Below are 22509 nucleotides of genomic sequence, written 5' to 3'. Positions count from 1 at the left end.
TGAGCCGAGGGTCTCCTGGAAACAGCCTCTCTGTCCCTCGGGGTAGAGGTAAGGTCTGCGTACATATTACCCTCCCCAGATCCCACTTGTGGGATTACACTGGGTTGTTGTTGTTGTTGTTGTACGTGGTTTATTGTACATTCCCATATAACTAAAAAATAATATATATGAGATTAAATTATACTCCTATTCAATGAAAATATAAAATTTTAATATTAGTATAAGTTAACATGTTATGACATATTAAATATTTATTTTTTAAATTGCCAACGCAAACTTACTGTTGAGATTCATCTACGGTTGACTTTTTAGAAAAATGAGTAGTATTAAAATCTTATATTATCAGCAGATAAAATTTAACTCATTATTAAAGTATTTAGAACCTAGATTGTTCTTTGCAGATGTTTCGGTCTCTATATCAGTCTCTATCCCATTAAATGTTACAAATTGCAAATGTGGCTTTTTTCTCCTTCCCAAAAAAAAAAGCGTCAAATAGAAAATTAATCGGTCCACAGAAATTAAAAGCATTTGCTGGTCGAAAATTGGATAAAATTTAAATATTTTGGCGTACAGCCTATATCTTTCTAAATTTTAGCGTTGCTGATACGTTTGAGATTGATTCCTGCTCTGTAAAAATCAAAATTTCTCAACAAACATATCCAGCTTGGCATTTCTGGCCCGAGATTTATGGCTTGCATTTGCAACCACCCCCAACCAGAATTATTTTTTATGATTAAATGTACAAGTATATAATTGAAACAGAAAGAATGACGCGCTCAATGCACATGCATATCAAAAATAAAATATTAGAAATACATCAGTAAAATAACGTTTCAAACTTTTCTCGAAAGAAAATAAAAAAAGAAATGTAAAGATATACTAGTATTTTTCTAGTTGGAGAAGCGTTTTGTCTGATGCTATAGAAGTTAAACCCAGAAATAAGTAAGCGTTTCATTTCTTCCTCAGTTCATTTTTACTGGTTTACAATAGACTTTGCACTCCCATTAAGAAATAATAAATAAAGTACATATTTTACTATAATACTCATAGTAATGATAGTATTTTAAAAAGTCTTGGCAAATGAATAGGTAATGATAAGGTTAAAACGGAAAAAGATTAAATTTCTCTTGATTTGCTAAAGACAAGTAAAAGTGAAAATACATTTTTATTATGCTAAACAAATAAAAGTAAACAAAGAGTATTTTTTTATTGATTGGGCTTATTCGCGTAGTTCAAAATAACTCAAATTTTTTGACGGTTTAAATTGACACTATATTCATGTTCAAATAGGTAAATTCAGTTACTTTTTAAAACAAAAACTAAATTTGACACTTCAGGTAGGTCATCATTCGCGTAACTGATAAAGTTACTGCCATGTGACCAGGAGATCACGGGTTCGAACTAGACCCTTAAAGTCGGACCCTTCCCCGGATCCCGCACATAAGGGAAGCTTAGTGCACCTGACTGTTTTTTTCTTCTTTTTTTTTTAATTTGACACCTCCGGACTGCTAGTGATGGATGCAAACTCTTATTGGCTTTTGGAGACTTATAAAGTCACAAGACGAAAATAGCAGCAAGGCTTTGGTCAAAACAGAACGGTTTCTCAGGTAGCAGTCAAAAAGAATTTGAAACCTTTAAACACATCTGGAAAAGTAGAGTGTGCAAAAGCACTGACAGAAACAACATGGGAATTCATTGGAAAAGACCAGCTTATAACGTTCATATCGCAAAATTACATCTCTCTTCTACGTTTTCAAGGACTATAAATCATAAATTACAACAAGTTATCGACATATTCTTAGGCAAAGAATCACAGTGTAGTCTTTCCCAGATCAATGTTCATTTACAATGCAAGAAATCACTGTAAGAAACCGAGTCCCAAATCCGAAAACCACCACATATTTATCGGCATCTGCATCGACAGATGTCCATCTCTGGTGGAACAATATAATATTTGTGCATATAATTCAATACTAGTATAAGTTACATGACTTCCATCAGATGTTTTCTTTTTCTTTCTAATCCAGTCTTCTCAGGAGATACTCAACTTGAACTTCCTTTGTCAATGGCATGATCCAGTCGCCGTACAATTCAGCAACTAGGCTTGGTTTTATTTTGTACACTGGGTCACCTCCATTTTCCGGTCCATTGATGTTAAATTCTTGTCCGTAAGTTCTGGTTTTCATTTCTACCCTCCTCGTGATAGCCTCTTCAACAGTAGGGTAGGTTAACAAATCCATCAGTCCGTTTCTGTCCTGGAGAATGATAGCCATCACAAAATAACAATATAAGTGCTCTTTGCGTATTTTTAACACAATTCACGAAGCAGAGAAATTAAGCATAAGTGAGCATATTAGGAAATGGATTACTTGTGCTCTTATGGCAGCCTTATAGACATCTGGTGAGGCTCGAAATTTTGCTTCAGCGACAAATTTCCCATAATGAATTCTCTTCGACAGGGCCTGCATATAGGGTTCCAGCAATCAGTAAATTCTAAATAATTGATTATTTTACTTAATTCTCAACTAATCACTTGCTTAAATAGGGAAAAATGATTTTGATAATCCAAAACAGTCCTAAATATGTTAAGTCTTATTTGAAATCTATATCACAAAAAGAATAAAAAATAATCAAGACCTTTAGAGGATTGAAACTCTGTGGTGGTCTTGGCATGGCAAGCAAAGCTTGAGCATATTATTCCTATTAAATTCTGAGTACAATAGAGGAAATTCAACTAGATTGAGCTTAAGCTTAGAAATATAAGTCCAATAAAGCTAACCCAGAAGGTATAGTTTGATTTTCCAGCTAGTTGCACCCTAATCAGACAATAAATCAAAAATATGAACTGCTGCTCCCAGATATGGTGCACTCAAAGGTATGGCCCAGCGGTCGATGAAGCTGGAATGACAAACATGGGACAATGGGACTCGGATTCCAGCAGAGGCAAAATAGCTCGGTGATCTCTTTTCATCTACCTAAGTGTTGTTGCTCAAAGTTACCCAATACTTGTACTGGTGGGAGGATGCAAGTACTCGATGAAATCTCGAGATGCACCCAAACATACTCCCCAGTCCCCCACCCCCCACCCCCACAACAACCCCCCCAAAAAAGGAGCTTTGTGATGTGGCTGGTTCTACTCATTCTAACAGATGATCTTGCACATGAGGACAGGGCAAGAAAGCTCTAACCATTTAGATGCACAGATTGCTCAGAACATTGCTGTGGCAGTTCACTTGTAACAGAGAAATATGGTATAAAACGGGAACTAAAGTGAAACACATTGTCGATGGGAGGGGATATGAAAAGCTATTCACAATCTATCTGGAATCCTATCATCAAATCAGCATTAAATTTTGAGATATTGTTTGGAATCGGAATGATCATTCTTCTACCACGGTGACACTTATTTCAAGGCCTTGAGTTCATCTTCTAACAGCATAGTTCCTATTGCCCTAAAAGACACTGGCTATTTGGACAGAAGATTTCACAGAGTTATGCTGATGTTTTTGGTCTAAGGAAAGGACTCGATAAAGCAAAGATCGAGGCCAGTTAGGGGACAGAAGGATTTGCAAATATATAAAATGTCAACAAGAATAGCCACGGAAAGCAATATAATTTCCAGTGCCTAATCTCAAGCTAGCTCTAATGAGACAGAGCTTAATAACACATACCTGCAAGCAAATAGTGTCACAAACTGCTGTAGATCCAAAATTACCATCGTCGCCTTCCTTTACTAATCTTGGGAGGAGATTCTTGAAATACATTTCCCATATTTTGACATTGATATTTATTGAATCAGCAACTGAATGCAGAACCTTTACAAATAAATAAAATGTTTTACTCATGAGAGGATGGCCTAAATAAGAGCAGTAAATTGATGAAAAGGGTAAGGAAACAATACACAACTTATGATCCTACATTCGAAACAAAAAAAATCCTAAGTCTAGGACAACTGTATAGGTCCTTCCAATTAACAGGAACCAACACAGCCTACACAGAGGGCAGAGGAAGCATCCATTTCTGGGTATGTCCCTGCAGTCTGTACATGCGTAGATAGGAAAGAAATTTCTCTAGCTTTTCACAGCATAAATTAGCATCCAGTGCATCATTCTAGATATCTAATATCTGATGATTACAATATAGAAAACAGAAATGTGTATATGAATTATCAAATTCCATATCGAAAAAAACAGCACATCAGATTGTGACGAATACTGCACCTTTGGGAACTGCATGGGTGGCAACATTGGCTCGGGTAATTCTTTTGGGAAGAATGGGTGCTCATCAGGGCTTTTATATCTTCCAACCTATAAAGCTATCAATCAGAAAAATATGCAAAGAAAAGAGACACTCCTATACATGCATGCTTAGAATGAGAATACCTTAGCATGAAGCTTTTCAGTTTCTTTGACAATATATTCAACCAAAGAGCCATGAAACCCATCCATCAAAAAAACATCAGGATCATATGTCTCCGCATTGTAACAGTACTGAGCTCTCTCCACAAGGCTGAATATTATGCTATCTTCTTGTCGAATTAAAGAGTTCCTTATACCATCAAGAGTGTAACTCTCCGTCTCATCTATTCTCTTCTTTGGCCCAAGTCTGGAAACAAAGCAAGACACATCACAATACTTATTTCCTGAGTTGTAAGCAAAGCATTAGAGCTGTTTAATATGAAATTAGGTAATGCCCACCCATGTCCATCTCACCACACTACAAAAAGACATTTCTTAAAGATGCAAGACACAATGCCACAATCTCATTCAGCACAGTGCAACCTAGAGATGAGCAGAACGAAGATTTTCACTGTTGTCCTCAAATATGCTACAATATTTTCATTTAGCTTAAAGGGGATTTCTTCATTAAATCTTTTTTTTAATAACCGTGTTGTCTGAGCCAACTTGCGTGGACTTAGTCTAATTCTACAGGATACCTGCTACCTCCCACCAGCAACTAACAGGTACCAGGTAACTCTGTCCACCAAGACTTGAACAGATTGGAAGAAATCATCTAGTTTTTTGCCTATGGTGGGATTTGAACCTGGAGCTTATGTTCTCAGCCCATTTCATTGACCAATAGGACACACCTTTGGACAGGGGCGGAGCCAATGTATAAGTTACGGGTTAACCCAGTAATTTTGGTTCAAACCCTGCATTTGTGTTAAAAAATCAATTAAATATTTATAAATTGTTGATTTAGAACCCAGTAGCTCAAAATAATTAAATTTTTGAACCCATAAACTTCAAATCCTGGCTTCACCTCTGCCTTTGGATGCAATTTTTCATTAAATCTTTTGAAGGTGCTTGAAAGTCCTTTTACTTATCGCATAATCCACTCTACTACTTGCAAGCCTTGACACTCGGATGAAAGGAATATCTTCTTAATAAAAGCCTGACTTTTATCAATTTGAGATGCCTGATTGTTTCAATTTCCCTAATAGACAGTATGACTTTTATGCCTGGAGGCAACTTGATCTTATGTTCCTTAGATATCCAGCTTATCTGCCACATTCAATATCATTTTCATCTTCCTCCTTTATTATTTATGTTTTTAACAACCTATTATTGGAAAAACTTAGTGATCGAAGGTTGAACTCCATTTAGATGTCTAATAATTCTAATGTTTACAACTATGTGGCCCAAAGGCTCCAACAATTAGGCACACAAGTTTGCGCCATGTCTCCAGCATGCTATGTATTTTCCAAGAAAACACACAACAAAGGAGGAAGACTGGGAAACGGTTGACTACATCACGGGATAAGCCTGATAATGATTCAAAAGCTTCACATTCACTGGGGACTTTTCTTGCATTGCTAATGTAGATAACATAAATTATTAAGAAGGCTCAATGAATTGGGATTTCTCTATTGATCCAGGTCATGTCGGGGAAAGTGGATCAATTAAAACCATTGCTACCAATTGCAGCAAAACCATGGCAATAGTAGAAATGCTGGTCAAATCAAACCGATAAGGGAAATTTTTGATTGAGCAACCATAAACGTGATTATAAACACTTCAAAATCAAAATTTAAGAATAACTCACGAGACAATTGGCATAGTGCGCCAAAACTCACGAATTTTAATGGAACTAACACATGGACGAAACAAAGATGTCAGCGCAAAGCGTAACCTAAGAAGGGAAAAAGGAAGTGAATATCCCAATTCAGTAGCATAAAAGTTTAGATTCCACTGTTAAGCAAATTTCAACACCCTAATGTGAAATAGCCTTACAAAACTACGCAAACATCTAGGTAAATTTGATAGAAAGCATGCAAAAATAGCAGAACCCAGAACATAAATTCACTGTGGCATTAACCTAAACGCATTGCAGAGCATTTAAACATTGAATTTTTCAAGAACGTGTTCCTCTAAATTGTACATGATCCTTCAAATAACAAAGTAGAATTGGAAGTTAAGAAAAAAAAATTGAAGCTTCATCAAGGTGATTTCATATGGGAAGCTTGCAAAAAGCAGAACCCAGAAATTAAATTCACTGAGGCATTAACCTAAACACATGCAGAGCTAATAAAGATTTAAATATTTCAAGAACGCATTCCCCTATAAAGTGCACATGATGCTTCAAAAATAAAAGTAGAAAAAGGAAGTTAAAGGAGTAAAGATTGTAGCTTTTTTACCCAAGAGAAGTAGCAGAAGCTTGAAGGGGACGAATAGTAATGGTACTAGTTGAATTGGGTAATTGAAACTTACAAAAATTTGACCATTTTTGACGGGGTAAAAGGGTACTGTGTTTTGAAGAATTGGTACTTGTTAAGGAAGGAGAAGGGAGTTTTAACAATTGGGCTTCCATTACAAAGAGTGGAAATGAAGAAAGAGGAGAGATAGGTGGATTTGGCTGCGAATGGCGTCTGGTTAAGGCAAGTAAAGTACGTAGTTAAAAGACCCCTTTTGAATTGTGAGTGTTAGGTGAGTTTTATTTGGCTGTACGTAGGATTGTGGGGTCCAATGGGTTTGGTGTGGTGGTAGGTGTCTCACGCTATATCCTCCTACTACTTGGTTTGGTGTTTTGAATTAAGTTTTTTCCAAAAATAAATAAATAAATATCAGCCTTTTAAAAAAAAGGTTCTGCAAATTTTTGGTAGGTTTTGGAAAAATTTAAGCTGATATTATTTTAGTTTTTGAACAACATTTTGCTCCGATGTTAGAAAAACAGGAGTCTATCCCTTGACGTCTGGTTGTTGCTTTCCTTCAAGCTTTCTAATTACAGTACTTACTGTTAATTGTGTATTTTTACTCAGATTTTCTGATTGATATGCTTGTTGTTATTCTTCTTTTTATCTTTTGCGAGCGTAGAGTCTATCGAAAACAGTATTTCTACTATCTTGAAAGTAGGGGTAAGATTTGCATACAATCTACTCTCCTCAGACCCCACTAATGGGATCCCACTAGATTGTTGTTGTTGTTGTTAGAAAAAGTAAATTATTTTTTACAGATTGATTTTTTAAACTTTTTCTAATAGTTTATTAGGCCAAGCGAAAAATTAGAAGTGTGTTTTTTTTTTTTTTTTAGAAAAATATTTATTTTAAAGAATTAAAGATTTTGGTCAAGTTCTTAGAAAAAAATATATTATCCTAATTAGCAGTAGAATTAGATTAAATTTTAGAGAAAAAATTATCCAACATAAGAAAATTAGGATGAGATGGTCTCCTATATATCATCAAAATAAACAAATTTTGAAAACTTAGACAAGAAGGTCCTAAATTGGAAAAGTCATAAGTAACAGCTCACAATTTGGAAATTCAGCACCTACTAGTACTACTTAGCTCACAAATTCGTCCTATTTTTAATATTTGTTTTGATATAATATTAAATAGAGACGAAACTTATACGAACCGACAATGACCAATAAGAATTCATACAATCGATCCATAGGTAATTATTGTTTGTTTGTTCTGCCTCCTCACCCCAAAGGTCAGTGCTTTATGAACTATTCAACTTTGTTTAATTAGTAATTAATGGATAACAAGGACGGAACAGGAAATAAAAAGTGTATAGGTCAAAATTTGTCCACAGTAGCCGACCCAGCTAAAACTCAGCCTAAGGGGCGGGATAGCGAGGATTATCATGACCTACTCCGGCCTAGGTACCTACAGTACACAGTAAGTTAAAAGACAATACTTAAGTAACGATAAAAAGGCCATAGCGTGAAGGCTAGGGCTGTGCATTTGGATCGGATATCCGAAATCCGATCCGATCCACTCTATTTCGGATTTTCGGATTTCAAATTTCGGATTTTCGGATTGAATACGGATTGTGTTTTATGAAATTTCGGATTTTCGGATTGGATTCGGATTGGTATGATTTTAATCCGATCCGATCCGATATCCGAAATTATATGTACCTATATAAATACACACTAAAATTTTAGGGTTATGCTTATTCATTTTTCACACACCCCCTCACTCACTTAGATTTTTCCGCCTCTCTTGCACCTCTCTTCTCTTTAGTGAAGACTAAAAGAGTCTCAATGACTCAAACTTCCGATTTTACTTTGATTTTATGTCTCTTTCTTCCGCCTCTCTTCTCTTCTCTTTTGTCTTTTATGTCTATTTCATGTTCTATTCTTCAACTTTTGATTTTATTTTGATTTTTTTGTTTGTTTTGGTAGATGGAAGATGAGATAGAGACACCGAATGAACTTTAAATTGTTGAAATTTTTTGTGACAATCCGATCCGACAATCCGAAAAATTATCCGATCCAAAGTTTAAAATCCGATCCAATCCAATGTTAATTCGGATTGCCCTTTTCAGAATCCGAAATCCGAAATCCGAATCCGAAATAGACTAAATCCGATCCAATCTGATCCGTGCACAGCCCTAGTGAAGGCATACCGACTGAAGAAGATAGCCATGGTCTCAAAACTATATATAGGGGATGAATTCTCAAAGAAAGGGGCGGGGGGGGGGGGGGGGCTTTTTTGTTTTTCTCCCTCTATTCATGAATGAAAGGTTTATTATGCTTGATTAAGATTGACCTTATCATTATAATTAGTTGTTTTAATCGTAAAAGGTTTTGAGGTTAAACAGAAAGTTCAAAACTTGATCAGTTTACTTTTCGTTTTTCTTAGAGGAAATTATTGAGGATTTGAAGTGCTTTTATGAAGAATCTAAAGTCTTTGGAAACGTGACTAGGTCAGTGGTGTATTCCGACGAGGATGGGATAGCTTTGGTGGTCAGTACGTATGCGAATATTACATTTTCTTCTGATATAAATAACCTCATTTCTTTTTATTCCTTGCTTTTTTCTTGAAAAAGAAAAAGTGAGGATTAAGAATAAAAAATATGGCGGTTTTGTACTTAATCGAGAACTAATAAATTCTTCTCATGACTAGGATTGGTGCAAGGAGCTTTCGTTTCATTTTCATCTTCCTCTTTAACAAAGAAAAAGAGAAAGTTTCGTGATGTGTCAAGAAACTTATGACACTAATTTCACGACGCATAAACTTTTCGTTAATACAGAAGTACCCACTGGCAAGGGCAGGACTCATGTGGTAGGTGGCTTTCCTGGAGGAGAAGATCACATAATTCGTGCTAAAAGTTCTCAAATTATATAGTATATATTATGTTTATAATCTCTACCCTATGGTAGGGGTAAGGTAGGGGTAAAATTCCTCCAGTAAAAGTGACATAATTCTTAAAAATTCCGTATGATCTAAAATCAATCAAGCATATAACTGATGCAAATTTTCTGATTAAAGAAAACTCGATTTACATATTACAAATGTGGGATTCTTCACATTTGATGGAAGAAAGGTCATAGTCGATATTAGTTGAAACCAGATTAGTCAATGCCATAAACAGTGACCCCAAATTAAAAGTTATCATTATTGCTGCTCTAAGTTAAAAGATAACTTCCCCTCCCAATAATCAGTCTCCTCTTACCAAGAAAATTTCAGGTTTCCTCCTTGACCGAAAGGATTAAAAACTATGCGCATAGTATTAGGTCTCTCCTTCTCGTAACTTTCCTGTTCAAAAGATGTAATAATAATGCAAAACTTACTCATAAAGATCCTAGCACAGGACAACAAAAGAAATGGATTTAGTTGAGGAAACAACAGTCCCAAGAAAGAATCAAAACTCTTGGCACGAAAAAGTGCTCTCATTGTGATGCAGCATCAGCATTTGGACTCCTACCTTTATAGATAACCATTTACTTGATATTGAAAAGCAAGTCAGGAGCAAAAGATTTCCTAGTGGATGCCTGGTATGTTTGACTCAAAAGATATCGAAACCTTTTTGGGCAAATTAATCAAAGAAGATGATGGGGTAAATCTTAGTCAGACATAATTAATTCCAGATCAAAGAACTAGCAGTATGGATCGCATGTAAGATAAAAGAAATATAAATGATCTTATTGAGATTCAATATTGTATCTTCCATCGATCAATGGGGAGACAGCTTTACATATTTTCCTAGAGATCACTTCTTCTCTCTCAAGAATACAAGAAGAGAGCTTTTTAGCTTCAGAGAGAGATAGGAGGAGCCGCCCATTTATTGAAAGCTTTCCCTTACTATATATAGTCGAGGCACCCTTGCCCTTTGCTTGGACCGACGTCTGCCTGCCTCCAATGTGTCTTGGCCGTCCCTTTAAGTGCTGCTCCTTCCGGCTTGACGGATGTCGGGAAAAGGTTGTAGAGTGGGCTATGTTATCTTTCACTGCTCGGTCCCTTAGGTGGGATGTTGATCAGTTCGATCGTGACGGTCAGATTTTGACCAATACACTGTACACTAAGTATTTCCTTCTGCAACATTTTTGTGCATGTTCGACCTTTCTCACGTTTCTATCAACATTCTTGCTTTCCTGCCTTGAACATCCACGTTCAGTTTATAACCAATTCTGAAATTCAATGGCCTATAATAAGCGGGATAGAGGAGCAATTTTCACTTGTGGCTATCACATATCTCCACATTTTTTCATTCTTTTTAATAGTACTAGTCTTTATGTACGTGCCTCGCACGTATAACAATAGGTGTCACACCTCCTTTTTGCGCGCCTACCCCGAAGGATAAATGCGTGAGAGAGTTTTTCCAATTTAAGTGACAATATTCGAAATGGAATTATTTATTTAATTCAGATCGCCACTTGGGAAAGGTTTGACTTTTGGTGTCCCAAGTCACCGGTTTATCTTGAATCCCAATTCGAGGAAAATATTCGACTTTCCAAATGAAGTATGAGAACCAGAAATTCTAAGTAAGGAATTCTGTTGACCCGAGGGAAGGTGTTAGGCATCTCCGAATCCCGTGGTTCTAGCACGGTTGCTTAAATTGTTATAATGGCTAAATATCTGATTTTAATACATGTTATAACTTGTATGCTTTTATTAGGTTTAAACCGCTTTTATTATTATTTATTTATTATGGAATTGCAACGTCGAGAAAATGCATTTCGAACCACGTCACAATCAATGTGCTCGTGGTTGTTAATACATTCCGACTCCGTTGAGATTTGGATTTGGGTCATATAAATGCGCACCCGAATTTAAGAATGTAATTTAATTAAATCGCGCCTAAAGAGTCTAACGCGTTATTATCTTTGGGGAAGGCAATGAAATTCACTAAACAGTCCATCCCAAATTCTAAGTATTTTATTATGAACAATTATTGATAGCCCCGCAATTTGTATTTTTGTTTGGCAAGGCACGCCTCATTTTTATTTTAAAAGGATCGACCTATAGTGACTATGTTTTCTATTCCGTTCGTATCTATAATGAAAGAAAAAGAGTTCTAACTTATTTACATGCTCACGAGTTATTACAGTTGAGTTTCGAAAGTGAGTCGTTTAAAAAGTTTACATGGGCAGCGCATAGAATGTTCTAAATACAGACCGTAAAAGAAAGAAAAGACTACATTAAACTACAGCTTCAAATCTTTCCCACTTTTTACATTCATGCTTCGAGTAGCTTACAAGATGTACCAGTGTATCAGTTTGTGTACCTCGTATTTGGAAAGCAAGGAAAGAAGATGAAGATCAGTGGAAGCAGCAGTAGCGTAAATACACAGCAACAAACAGGTTCAGCAACACAACAAAACCAGTAACGACCAGTGGAATAACCCAGTAACAGATTGAAAACCAGCATTACCAGAATGCAATCGCAGTTAAAGCAGAAGAGAAACGGATACAAGATGCAGTAGTTTACTGATTTTTAAATAACACTAAAGGAAAAGCAGCCTGAAATTATTCAAGTAAAAGTTCAGCTTGTTTTTCTCTTTTAATCTCAAATTCTGATTTCTCAAAATTCAGTCAACTCTCTCAACTCTTTCCTCTATCTTCTTCAAAGTCTCCCCTTTACAATGTGTAAAATGATTCTATTTATAACCAAGACTCTTGTCTTGAACCACTAACCCGAAATATTCCCATAATTCCATGTCTTGCCCCCACTACTTAATGTTTTTCTTATTTAATTCCCTTGTTCCCCATGCCTACATGTTTTGTCCTCCACTATATTAAACAAATACATTATTCCCACTCCATTATGTCTTGTCCCCCACTATATTAAACAAATACATTATTCTCACTCCATTATGTCTTGTCCCCCACTATATTAAACAAATGCATTATTCCCACTCCATTATGTCTTGTCCCCCACCATGTACTATTATAATATTATTAATGCCTAGTGGACGGAGCACTCAGATTAAATAATTGTTCAAATTTTCAATTCCAAAAATACCCCTCCGAACTTATTGAAATTACCATTTTACCCCTGAAAATACTGCAATTTACCATTCTAACCCATCAGCTATATCCAATCCGCCTAATCAATTCTAACCAAAATACAACAGTTATAACCAATTCCTAAACAAATTCAAACAACAAATTCAAACTAAATGATGAACAGCAAAGAAACAAACTGGAATTACTTTGACTGAACAATATTTTTATTTTATTTTTTTTCTTTTAACAACAAACCTACTTTCAGATTCAACAACAATAACAAACAAGAACACTAAACTCAAAAAATCAATTGATCTTCAAATTAAATCTAACAACATTATAACCAACACACTTCCATATTAAAACTAAACAAGAACAAATGCATAAAAACAAACTTAAGAAATAATCAAGAAATGAATCAAACATATACTGATTTCAAATCCGAAAATATCAAACAAGATACGGACAGAACTGAAACTTAAACCAACTAACCGGATCGGAACAACGACGAACTCGAACGGAAACAAATCTGCCCGAAAACTTTGAAACCAACATAACTCGAATCTGCCCGGAAAATAACTCGACGAATAGGAACGCAGCAGTGACGGTGCTGGTTCGTTTGTTTCGACAAGAAGAAGAACGAAGCAACATCAACAAATGCTGCTCAACTGGACAGGCAGTAGCAACCATGGTCGTCGAGAAGATGAAGCAGCAGGGATGTTTGGAGACGACGGGTTGACGACGAGGAGATGAAGCTGGGGGACTACTGTTTCAGGTCGTGGGGTAGATGCTGGACGGATCAGTAGGGTCTTTACTGGACGTGCTGGGGGTTGGGGGATGATGTTATTGGAGGTCGTTCATGGCTGGTTTGAAAGCAGCGGAAGCGACGGGGTTGTGTGTGTGTGTGTGTGTGTGTTGTGAGCACGTAATTTTTGCCTTACGAAAAACTACTCCAAAATAAATCAAAAAATAAAATGAATTTCTTTTACTGTGTAATTTCTGAATTTTTGCGTGGTGTTAAATATTTGTTTATGTCCGTAAAATGTTTGTTTTGTTATAATTAAACAAAATAAAAATAAAAGTACATGTCTCATGTATATCTAGGATTTAAGTACGCATTTAATTAAGTAAATTTAAATAAAATCACAAAAATATGCATTAATTCTATTTCAAATGTTTCATTGTTTGATTGATGTTTTGTCTATGTGTTAAATAATTATTGTAGATTGATTAATATATTTTTGAGAAGTTAAAATTATATTATAGTTAATATTATTGTAATTTTGATTTTTTTTATTAGGATTTTTTTTAATAAAATCAGAAAATAAAAAAAATTGCATACAAGTTATAAGATTTGGACCTGGATTAAAATCCAGGCCCAAATCAATTGAATCCCTTTCACAGCCCCATCCAAAACAGCCCTGTCCGGTCCAATTCAAAGCCAGAACCAAACGACGTCGTTTGGTCATCTCTCATCAAGGGCCGTTGGATTAAATCCAACCAACGGCCAAGATCTCATCACCCGAACCCAAGACCCTTACCCGATCCATTGACCCGGTTCAACCCGTCCCCCAACTTAAACCAAACGACATCGTTTGGTTAAGTGAATAGATCCTAGCCCTCCATTCTAATTGATCCAACGGACGATACTAATCCACCCTACCCCTATATAAATCCCAAACCTTACCCAGCCCCTAACTGAACACCCCCCCTCTCCGCTCCTGTTCATCATCGTTCCAAACAGACCCCTAACCCTAGCCGCCCCTATTCCCCTTCGCCTGAAACCTGGCGGCATCAACGCCGTCGGTCACCAACTTAACACCCTAGGACCTCCTGAACCTCCCCTACACTAATCCAACCTTAGTTTCCTTCGAATCAGGCCACAACTCTTCGAATCTTAAATCGAAGGTTGGCCTGAAAACTTGATCTAAACCAATCAGCCCCAAATTAACACCATGGCTTCCCCTAGTCATCCTAAGTATAGATCTGTTGGTTGTTAGGTTCGAATCCGTTCGGAACTTCTCGAATCTTCTTTTGAAGATTCGGACCAAACAAAAAGTTACCCAGATCTGTTTCAAACTCACACCAGTTACCCTCCTGGCCTCCCTCGTGCCTAGAATATTTTTGGTTCTTCTCGAATCTGACCAGAAATGGTTAAATCCCAAATCGAGTTTTTAAGAAACCTAAAAAATACCAAACTTCCGGATTCGGTTCAGATTATGATGAAGATTGAGGTTTAATCGACCTTATTCGAAGTATTTTCAGTGGAAAATACTTCGACTAAGGTCAGTTTGATTTCAAACAAAAAAAATCCGAAGTCCAAGTTGAGTTCGAGTCAGAATTTAATTAAAGTTCAGAGGTATTTTTCTATTTATTTTTGTGTATTCTACGTGTATTGTTGTCCGTATTAATAGCTTGTTAATTTTTCATCAATTCTGTCATTTCTGTCTATTTGATCCGAATGTAAATTGTTTCTGTTGGTTGCGGTTATTTACAATATGTGTAATCGACTCGATTAAGTTCGTCGATTAGTTATATTACGAATTTTTTCATTTCTGAAAATGTTGACTAAAACAGTCTGCTTCTATTTTAGACTAGTTATTGACAAATGTTGTAAATAGTCAATTAATTAATGCTCGTCAATTAAATCATGATTGTCTGTAAATCAGTGAATTCAAATGTATGTTGTATATGTTATTGTCTGAACATTAAAAGTTTCAGGGCATTGTCAGCATTGACAATGATCCTGTGTGTGTTTGATTTTGGTTTAATGTTAAGTCCAGTCTGAATGATTTTGATAATTTCAGAAATATGCTGTTATGATGTTAGTTCTGAATTTAGTGTTGTAATGTCCAGTTTGAATTCCAGTTTACAAAAGTTGGTCAAATACAATTGTGTTTAGGAGGTTAATAGGATTGATTTAGCTGTAAATCAGAAAGATAACTGAGTCTGTACAGATTTTAGAATATGTTTTGCTGAAGGTTCTGATTTTTCAGTAATAACATTAGGATTTCAGGGGCACTTATGGGAATGAAACAGTAAAAACAGGGTGTTAGTACTAGTATATTATAATGTAATGTTAGTTGCTATTAGTTAATAATACTAATGGGGAACAAGGGATAATGGGCTGCTGAAAATCAGGGAAAAGGTTTTACATAATGGGATTTTCTGTTTTTTAAAAAAGAAGAAGGGGGTCCAAGAAGCACTTAAATTGCCTAGGACCAGCCCTGTATAAATACAGGAGCTGGACAGACAGTTAAAGAGGGCAAAATTTTTGAGTGAGAAAAAAAAGAGAATTTTTGAGTGAGGAAGAGAGAATTTTAAGAGAGAGTTTTGCATGCAGAATTTAGGAGAGTCTTTGAGGAATTTTCAGAAAAAACTGGAAGAAAGTTTAAGAGTTCCTTTTGAAGAAATTTTAGGAAAATTGAGAGGGAGTTTCAGATTTTAGGATCAGTTTTCAGAAGAGGAGAGTTTGAGAGATTTTAAAAGAGGAAAAAGAAACAGAAAAGGAACAAAAGAGCATTCACACACACACACAGATATACAACGGCAGAAAAACAGAAATCAGAAAAAATGGGATTTTGAAACTGAAAAGGAATTGAAATTTAAAATATTGTTTCTTTTGTTGAATTTGTTCAACCTTACTTGGTTCCATTGATTCAATTAATATTTGAAGTGTCCAGCTTTAAAAATAGTTGTACTGTGTATCTGTTTTCTTCGGATCCTCTTATTGCTCAAATTTGAGGGAATACTGGTATTTCGCTGTTTTTGTTACTGCTGCAACTGCTGAAACTTACTTCTTCTACCTTCATTTTCAGGTATATATATCCTTTTAAATTCTATGTTGGAAAGAGATTCAATATGGTGGATAAATGAAGATTGAATTGAAATTCTGTTTTTATCTGTCCAAATTCATCAATTTAAATCTCGTTTTTTTATATATATTTTATGTTAGTTAATTAGTAGTGAATTCAATTTGATAGCTATGAGCTAATTGTCTTACTTCGAAAGTTCGTATAAAGATTTGTAATAACATTAGCTCATTATCTCATTAGTTTAATCATATTAAATTGTCGAAGTAGGGAATATGGTATGAATGTTGTTCATTATTTAAATTTTGTTGTTGGTTAAGTAAGAAGTGATGTAGAAGGGCCGAGATAACTATAGTAGTGATATTTTTTGTTACATAAGGTCAAGATGATGATGTCGATAAGATAATAGATGTGTGTATAAACTTTGGTGAAAGGTGACATGGTATAGCTTGTTACGATGTTTAAAATATTATGAAGGTTTACAACATATAACTAAGTTGCATATAAGGTAATTTTGTTGAATTGGCTTGTATAATAATTCCTTTCTTATAAACTCGAATGCCTATCTATCTTCTTAAAATAAATTAACCAAGTAATTAGGCCTATTAGATTAAAAGCAAGCATATAAGAATGAAAAAGATGTATAAGCATAAATTGCCACACTTCATATCAATGATAATTAGAAGTAGAATTTGCATTAAATAAATAATGAAAATTCTCGGAAAATATTTCCTTCCTTTATGAATCATTTATTTTCAGTTTCATATGCAATTTATTCTTTGGCATATATATATATATATGTCATATATGTTTAAAAATAGTACTAATCATGTTTTTATTCTGTTCTTTTGAACTTGAATAGTCTTGGATAAACATGTTATATGTGAAAATTCCATAATATCATTATAAATATGTCGCGCGATTAGGGATACGTTCGCGTACCCTGATTATATTTTTAAAAGCAAAAATTCGGATTATGCGTACGCGCAATTTCGAATGAATATTTAATAAAAGGATTTTTCTAAAGGCGTTAAATCAATTTCATAAAAAAACCGAGATGTACGGTTCGCTATTCAAGAAAAATAAATATTCTTGATTCAAAACAATCTCGGAGAAATGATTGCTTAATATATTATAAGAAATTATTATGTACACGTACGCGTGACACAATTCCGCATTTTAATTTATAACACGAATATACGTACGCGTAATTTGATTCAAAGAAGGTTTCAATCGTAATAAGTAAAAGCGGTAGAAAAATCATGTAAATAAAAGTATTTAATAAAAATCAAGATAATTAAGCCAATAATAAAAACAGTTAAGCGACCGTGCTAGAACCACGGAATTCGGAAATGCCTAACACCTTTTTCCGGATTAACAGAATTCCTTACTCAGGATTTTTGGTTCGCAGAAAAATAAACAGAGTCATATTCTCCTCGATTCAGGGATTATAATTGGTGACTTGGGACGCCTCAAAATTCCCAGGTGGCGACTCTGAAACAAATAAACAAATCCCGTTTCGACTGTCCTTTAATTGGAGAAAACTCCACACGCGCCCCGCGGGCGCGGGAAAAGGGAGGTGCGACAGCTCTGGCGACTCTGCTGGGGACTTGCATGTTATTTTAACCCAGAACCATAGGTTCAGGGTTTAAAGAATTCGAGCTTAAAATATCTGTTTTTATTGGCTTTACTTACTATATAATTTTCAACTGTTTATATGCTAATATGCTAAATGTTTTTTTTTTACCGCTTTAATATTATTTAAATTGTGCATATATACAACTGCTATGAAACCCCCTTCTTTCTGAGTCTTCTGAATTTATGGTGTACACGTGCGCGTGACCCACCTTTCTGTTAAAGTCATACCAAATAAGACGGAGTTGGGACAAGTAACTAGGCCGGGCAGACTTTCGTACTCCCGGTACGTTGCCCCCGCTTCGGCTCAAACTGTCCGTTTGGGTAAGCCAGGTTTAGAACAATCAACCTAAGGTTTTACACTTAGAATAACTCAGCCATGTACCGGATCCCTAGTAGGAACGAATATTTGCATCATATGCATTTGCCCTTGGAGACTCAACACAGGGGTTGGGTCTGTCTAGGACAGGTGAACCCAAAAAAATTAAAAGACCATCATGATGCATCCTACTTGCTACTTGTGCATTCATTTGCCTCGAACATGCTTGTTGACCAGTTTAAATAAAATCATGGTAAGAAGCAAGGAATAAAATGGGTTGCCTTAAAATTTTCGAAAAAATATAGTTTTAATTTTTTAAAAAAAAATAAAAGAAAAAATTTCGAAAATGATTTTAGTATAAATTTTGACTTTATTAAAATTAAATTTCAGATACAAAATGAGCACCACACAAAGCCCCTCATCCACAAGTACGGAGGAATTTCTATGTCAGCTTCAAATGTGGTGGTATGATTTGGGCGAAGACAGTCAAAAATGGGTCGTCAAGCATTTGGGAAATCTCACAGACATTATGAAAGTTGAGCCTCGGGATGATCTGATTACAGCATTAGTAACTTTCTGGGACCCTGTTCACAATGTTTTCCGTTTCTCTGACTTCGAGCTTACTCCTACATTAGAGGAGGTAGCTGGCTATGTTGGTTTTGACGGAAGTTTAAGAAATCAAAGCTTGATATTCACAAAGGCTCCTTCAATACATCGATTCTTCGGTCTTCTGAACATCAGCAGTCAAATCAGGAAAAGCAATGTCATCAATGGATGTTGTTCCTTCAACTTTTTGTATTCCAGATTTGGAAAGTCAGATGGTTTCGAAATTCATGAGAAAGGCCTTACTAATAAGCAAAACAAAGACACTTGGCAGATACACCGACGATTTGCTTTCATGGTGGCTTTTCTAGGAGTCATGGTCTTCCCAAATGAAGAGCGAACAATTGATATTCGCACCGCAAAAATTGTGCAAATCCTCACCACTAAAGAAAATCACACCCTTGTCCCCATCATTCTGTCAGATATTTATCGGGCTTTGACTTTATGCAAATCAGGGGCGAAGGTTTTCGAAGGATGCAAAATTTTGTTGCAAATGTGGGTGATTGAACATCTCCAACAACAACCCAAGATCATACAGTATGGGTCGAACAGAGCTAATTGCATCGAGAGCTATGAGGAAAGAACAAAAAATTACCAAGCTCCAGAAGGGATAGAAGCATGGGTATCTCATCTAAAGGCTTTAACGGCAAATCAAATTGAATGGACTCTGGGATGGCTCCCGATGAGAGAAGTAATACATATGTCAACCTCAAATAGTTATCTACTACTATTGGGATTGAGAAGCATTCAGCCATATGCACCACTAAGAGTCCTAAGACAACTAGGGAGATATCAAATAGTTCCTGATGAGGAAGATTTGAGTATGCAAGTAATCGAATTACACCCAGAAGCCACTATTTCCGAAGCTCTACTTCAGCAGATGTGGAATGGGTGCCGATACTTGAAAAGTGATACTCAAGTCCTAGACGCTACCAAGGGTGAGATAAATCCTGGATATGCAAGGTGGTTCGAAAAGCGGTCCCGCGTGGATGATGTACCAGAACCTGAGCTAAAAAGGCCAACAAAAAGACCCCATGTTCAAAATTTCAATGATAAAATCCAAGAACGGTTAATCTGGGGAGAAAAAGAAAAAGGGTACAAAGCCACTATCCATGCCCTAAAAGAAAATCTAAGAAGCCTCAGTTTGGAGAAAGATTTGCAAGAACAAGAAGCCAAAGGCGAGAAAAAAAGTCTAGCTTGTGAGAATGAAAATCTTCATGCTCGATTCCAAAAAATGAAAAGAGTCTCTGAAATGCCAAAGAGAAGCTGGAAAGATCAAAAAACCATCGCCAATCTCTTCGAAAAAATGCAAGATTTTGACTCCATTCTTGCATAAAACGAAAGGGCATTGAGCAGAGCAAAAGAAAGGATCCAACAATTAAATGAAGAAGCCAGATCTAACCAGGAACGCCAGGATAGGCAATCCGAAAAAGACAAGGCTCAATTCAAGAAGGAAAAAGACTATTGGATGCGATCAGAAGACCAGCTTCGTGCACAACTAGAAGAGGCAAGAAGATGCAACAGAGAATACCAACAGGCAGACCTCGACAAGGAAAGATCACAAGCAAGATTAGAGCAGGCCAGACTCCGAGCTCTATTAGAATCAGCTTTAGATCGTGAAAACCGTGTCAGAGACATAGCCACCACTCGTCAGCAGCAATTGCAAGACCAAGACCAACGTCTCCAAGGTTTCAGGGCACAAATCCACGACTTGGCAGTCTTCACATCTCAAAGTTATGTAAACTGCCAAGGAATGGATTATGAAAGGTTTACATAGCATGCGCCCACTTTTGCTCGTCATCTAGAAATAGAGTTGGAAAGGATGTATCGTACGCTGGGAGGCCATCCAGGTCAAGCCCCACATTGAGCAGATAATCCAATATTAGAGAACAAAAGTGGAAAGTGGGGCATTTTGTGCGATGTTATGAATTGTATCTTTTATTCTGATTTAAGTGTGTGTATTTCAAGATATTTTCTTAAAGTTTTCGAATGTAATTCCATCTTTGTGTAATAAATAAACATGATTGACTTCGGTCCGAACTACGCAAGGTCTGATTCATGTTTGACATAATACATAGGCAATCTCTAAGAGTCGACCACCACGATAAAGATATCTATAGTAAATAAAAGCGAATGACAATTTTTCAATTTCAATAAAGCTGGGACGATACAAGCAACCGAGCGAATGCATAATAGAAAGGGATTATTTGTCTAGGAGCATTGCATCTCAACGTGTGATTATATATGTGTTAAACTCTCAAAACTAACAAGTTTGTTCATTTTCAGAATTCAACCAGTTAGTTTCTCTAAAGAGTATACTGGCATATTATCACTATCACACAAGATCAAAAGGACCAATACCCGAAAGTATGTCTATCCCAGATGTTGACACAAGTATGGAGATAGAAGAGATGGATGTCGGGAAAATGAAAGAAGAAATGCTTAAGCTCAAGCAGCAAATGGCAGAAATGTACCAAGCTTGGTCTACAGGACAGTTGCCCCCATCTTACCCAAATAACCCTGCTCCATCAATAATCCAAACTCAGGATAATATCACCACTGAATTATCCCCGAGTTTCCCCATTTATCAGCACTACCGAGGCACCACCTCTCAGACACCACAGTCTCCACCTCCAAAACCAGTTCCGTACCTTCCTCCACCTATGACTCCTGTTTTTGTAGCACCTCCCCTGCTACATTTCACAAATCTCCTAGTGAGCCTACATTTCAGGCCCAAGACAACCAATATTACCCCCCGGAGCCCACCTTCAAAGCCTCCGAAATCAATTCACCTGCTCCTCGGTTTGATCTCCCAACCGAAATTGACAAGCCAGCCAAAAATGCTGAACAAGAAGAGATGTTCAGGAAGGTCAAAAGTCTAGAACAGTCGTTCCGAGACATGCGAGGATTAGGTGGGCAAGTCAGTGTAGCATACAAAGATTTATGCTTATTCCCTAATATACAATTGCCATTTGGCTTCAAGATGCCCAAATTTGACCTATACAGCGGGCACGGCGACCCAGTAGCCCACTTAAGGGGTTTCTGTAGCAAGATGCGAGGAGCTGGGGGAAAGGATGAATTATTGATGGCTTACTTCAGTCAAAGTCTAAGCGGATCAGCTTTGGAGTGGTATACACGCCAAGACCATGGAAGATGGTATACCTGGGATGACCTGGCACAAGCATTCGCATACCATTTCCAATACAATCTGGAAATCATCCCAGATCGATTATCTTTGACCAAATTTGAGAAGAAACACAATGAAAGTTTCAGAGAGTATGGTTTTCGGTGGAGAGAACAGGCAGCAAGAGTGGATCCTCCTATGAAGGAGAGCGAAATGGTAGACTACTTCCTCCAAGCCTTGGAACCAACTTACTACGCCCACTTGGTTTCAGCGGTTGGAAAATCATTCAACGAGGTAGTGAAAATGGGAGGTATGGTAGAAGAAGGCCTCAAGACAAACAA

The 22509-nt window shown here is 36.4% G+C and overlaps 1 protein-coding gene across 1 annotated transcript; it reads right to left on the bottom strand.

Moving 5' to 3' along the window:
• Positions 1-1695: 1695 nt before the first annotated feature.
• On the bottom strand, positions 1696-6902 carry LOC107800931 (chorismate mutase 1, chloroplastic). Its single transcript, XM_016624201.2, has 6 exons — positions 6638-6902; positions 4383-4605; positions 4221-4307; positions 3672-3815; positions 2370-2462; positions 1696-2255 (listed from the first exon to the last, which is right to left on the bottom strand). The coding sequence occupies exons 1-6, from the start codon at positions 6808-6810 to the stop codon at positions 2019-2021; spliced, it is 957 nt and encodes a 318-aa protein (XP_016479687.1). The 5' UTR covers positions 6811-6902; the 3' UTR covers positions 1696-2018.
• Between the last annotated feature and the right edge of the window lie 15607 nt (positions 6903-22509).

This window comes from Nicotiana tabacum, chromosome 3 (genome assembly GCF_000715075.1).
Source record: "Nicotiana tabacum cultivar K326 chromosome 3, ASM71507v2, whole genome shotgun sequence".
In the NCBI taxonomy this organism is placed as follows: domain Eukaryota; kingdom Viridiplantae; phylum Streptophyta; class Magnoliopsida; order Solanales; family Solanaceae; genus Nicotiana; species Nicotiana tabacum.
Note: the sequence above shows the minus strand (reverse complement) of the source record. Positions and strands in the feature narration are given on the sequence as shown.